General features: G+C 69.1%; 1 protein-coding gene across 1 annotated transcript; it reads left to right on the top strand.

Annotated features, from left to right (window-relative positions):
- The first annotated feature begins 287 nt into the window (after positions 1-287).
- UTF1 (undifferentiated embryonic cell transcription factor 1) lies at positions 288-1,891 on the top strand. The gene is made up of 2 exons (XM_055353978.2): positions 288-1,170; positions 1,299-1,891. The coding sequence occupies exons 1-2, from the start codon at positions 543-545 to the stop codon at positions 1,772-1,774; spliced, it is 1,104 nt and encodes a 367-aa protein (XP_055209953.2). The 5' UTR covers positions 288-542; the 3' UTR covers positions 1,775-1,891.
- Positions 1,892-3,121: the final 1,230 nt, after the last annotated feature.

Here is a 3,121-nt window from a genome sequence, read left to right on the forward strand (position 1 = left end):
ACGCGCTGCAGATGGAAGAAGTTCAGATTTTAAAAGTTACTTCTGCGAGCGCGTGAATTCCGACACCCATTCCCGCGGCTGGCGTGGCTTCTCCTCGGACCCATCCCCTGGCCTGGCGACTCCCCCTGGGACCCGGGTAGGTCCTCGGGACCCCTCGCGTACAGGTGCTGAGCCCGGGCGGGGGCGGCGGGGGCGGGGGCAGCACTGGGGGCCGGACAAGGGGGCGCCAGCGCCTTCCGGAGCGGGAGGGGCTACGCACACACCTCGACGGGGGCGGGGGTAGGCTCGGCACAGGCTAAAAACGAACGGAGCCGCCGGGGCTTAGGCATCGCGGCACCTCCGTTGAACTGGTCTAAGAACAGAACCCCTGAGGACCCTCCGTTTCCAACCGAAGCCAGTCTTTGCTCTGCGTCTTCCCGGCCGCAGCGCCAGGACGGACCCCTTAGGACCCAGCGGGCGGGCGGGGCGGGGCGCGCGGGGCGGGGCGGGGATGGTGGGAGGGTCGCGTAGACCCGGCTGGGACGGAGGGACGGCGGAGCGGGATGCTCAGAACGCGTGTGGGCGGCCCGGGCGGCGTCCGGCCCTCTCTCCATCCTCGCGCGCCGCGCCCCAGCCCCGGGATGCTGCTCCGGCCCCGCAGGCCGCCCCCTCTCGCGCCCCCCGCGCCGCCTTCGCCCGCCAGCCCCGACCCCGAGCCGCGGACACCCGGAGACGCCCCGGGGACCCCGCCCCGGAGGCCCGCCTCGCCCAGCGCGCTGGGGGAACTCGGGTTGCCGGTGTCCCCGGGCTCGGCGCAGCGCACGCCCTGGAGCGCCCGGGAGACGGAGCTGCTGCTGGGGACGCTGCTGCAACCGGCCGTGTGGCGCGCGCTGCTCCTGGACCGCCGCCAGGCCCTGCCCACCTACCGCCGCGTGTCGGCCGCGCTGGCCCAGCAGCAGGTGCGCCGCACCCCCGCGCAGTGCCGCCGCCGCTACAAGTTCCTTAAAGACAAGTTTCGCGAGGCGCACGGCCAGCCGCCCGGGCCCTTCGACGAGCAGATCCGGAAGCTCATGGGGCTGCTGGGCGACAACGGGCGCAAACGGCCTCGCCGCCGCTCCCCGGGGTCCGGGCGCCCCCAGCGCGTCCGCCGCCCGGTCCCCAACGCGCACGCGCCGGCTCCCAGCGAACCAGGTAGGCGGGGGACTGGGGGGCCAGGTGGGGCCGAGGGCTGCGGAGGAACCGGGGGCTGCCGAGGGCTGCGGGGGAGGGGCGGGCGCGCCCCGCGAAAATCCGCCCGACCGCCTGCTCCGCGTTCCCAGACGCCACCCCGTTGCCCACCGCCCGCGACCCCGACGCGGACCCCACCTGGACGCTCCGCTTCAGCCCGTCCCCACCGAAGTCTGCGGACGCCTCCCGCGCCCCCGCCTCCCCGCCAGCTCCCGCCCCGACCGCCCTCGCCACCTGCATCCCCGAGGACCGCGCGCCCGTCCGCGGCCCCGGGTCTCCGCCGCCACCCCCGGCCCGCGAAGACCCCGACTCGCCGCCCGGCCGCCCCGAGGACTGCGCGCCCCCTCCGGCCGCGCCCCCGTCGCTGAACACCGCCCTGCTGCAGACCCTGGGGCACCTGGGCGACATCGCGAACATCCTGGGCCCGCTGCGCGACCAGCTGCTGACCTTGAACCAGCACGTGGAGCAGCTGCGCGGCGCCTTCGACCAGACAGTGTCCCTGGCCGTGGGCTTCATTCTGGGCAGCGCGGCCGCCGAGCGAGGGGTCCACAGAGACCCGTGCCAGTGAGTCTCGGCTGTGGCCAGTCTCCCCTCTCCAGGCCGAGGCCCCTCCGCCCTGACCCCTCCTGCTGCCTTCCCACCCCCGTTCTTGGGTACGTTCAATAAAAGGATTGTTTTCCTTAGAGTCCGGGCTGTGTAGGAGTGCGGGTTTGGAGACGGGGAGGGAGTGGCGCCCTGCAGTGCTGGGGCTGCAAAGGTCAGGGCAGGGTTGCAACGCTCTCATCACAGAGAGGGGCTCCCACTCGCTCCTGAGGTGTAGACAGAGCTCCGTGGGGCGCACCCAAATGTAGGCCGAGGAGGCCAGGCTCGAGGGTGGTGGGCGTGGTGCCTGCTGCCGGGTCCTGGTCACACACTCGGTTCTCAAGGCCACACCGGACTCTCCCTGCCCCTCCCAGGGAGCCCCACTGAGTAAAACGAAGGGGACGGGTGAGCTCCGCTGGGGGTCCGGAGAGAAACTGAGGCTGACCCCACCTCTTCACTCAATACACGGGTAGGGGTTAGAGTGGTCGCCTCCACACTGCCCAGCAGAGAACCCCCTTTGACCCAGGAGTAGCATAGGGGGTTCCGAAGGTCCTCCCATGGCCTCGGGCAGTCCTGGACCACCCGCCTGAACTCTCCCAGGTCCTGGGAAACAGAAGGGGAAGAGGAGCCACACAGCTCCAGGGAGGATGCTGGTTTTGTCTCCAAGGAGGTGGCTCTGGTCTGGGTGGGCCTAGGGAGGCGCTGAGCGTCTGGGGTGTGATCCTTGGGCAGAGGCTGAGGGCAGGGTCCTTGCAATTTTGTGAAAACCGAAGCAAACCTGCCCAGGAAGCATTTTCTAAGTAGCAATAGAGGGCCCCACCCTGGACCCCTGAGTCAGAAGGGGGATTGGCTGGAGCCGGAGATACAAATGTAGCCTGGAGGAGTTCCGCTAGCATAACAATGCCTGCAAATTAGTGGGCCCATCCAGAAAGACAAGTGGTTTGCCCAGGGCCGTGCAGCTAAATGGGGCTGGGGGGGTCCCCGCTGCCCCAGCACCCAGCAGTCCTGAGGGGTTCCCTGTGGGTGGTACGGTTGCAGCCCCTCCTGCACATGCTTTTCTGGGGATCTGGAAGAATAGTTCCCGCTAGTGCTAAAGGCAGCTCCTGGGGAAATGAACGGCTTGCCCAGGTCTGAGGGGGAGGCCCGTGAGACCACGCCTGCAAGAACTGACTCCAAGCCTCACCTCATTTAAGAAACTCTGAGGCGCCGGACGCTGTGGCTCACGCCTGTAATCCTAACACTTTGGGAGGCTGAGGTGGGTGGATTGCCTGAGCTCAGGAGTTCGAGACCAGCCTGGGCAACATGGTGAAACCCCATCTCTACTAAAAATACA

Source organism: Gorilla gorilla, chromosome 8, assembly GCF_029281585.2.
Source record: "Gorilla gorilla gorilla isolate KB3781 chromosome 8, NHGRI_mGorGor1-v2.1_pri, whole genome shotgun sequence".
Taxonomy (NCBI): domain Eukaryota; kingdom Metazoa; phylum Chordata; class Mammalia; order Primates; family Hominidae; genus Gorilla; species Gorilla gorilla.

Bases quoted from the DNA above. Each gene is read 5' to 3' on its own strand.
- UTF1 (XM_055353978.2), top strand. From the start codon at position 543: ATGCTCAGAACGCGTGTGGGCGGCCCGGGCGGCGTCCGGCCCTCTCTC. The intron at 1,171-1,298 runs GTAGGCGGGGGA...CCGCGTTCCCAG, and splicing joins GCCGGCTCCCAGCGAACCAG to ACGCCACCCCGTTGCCCACC.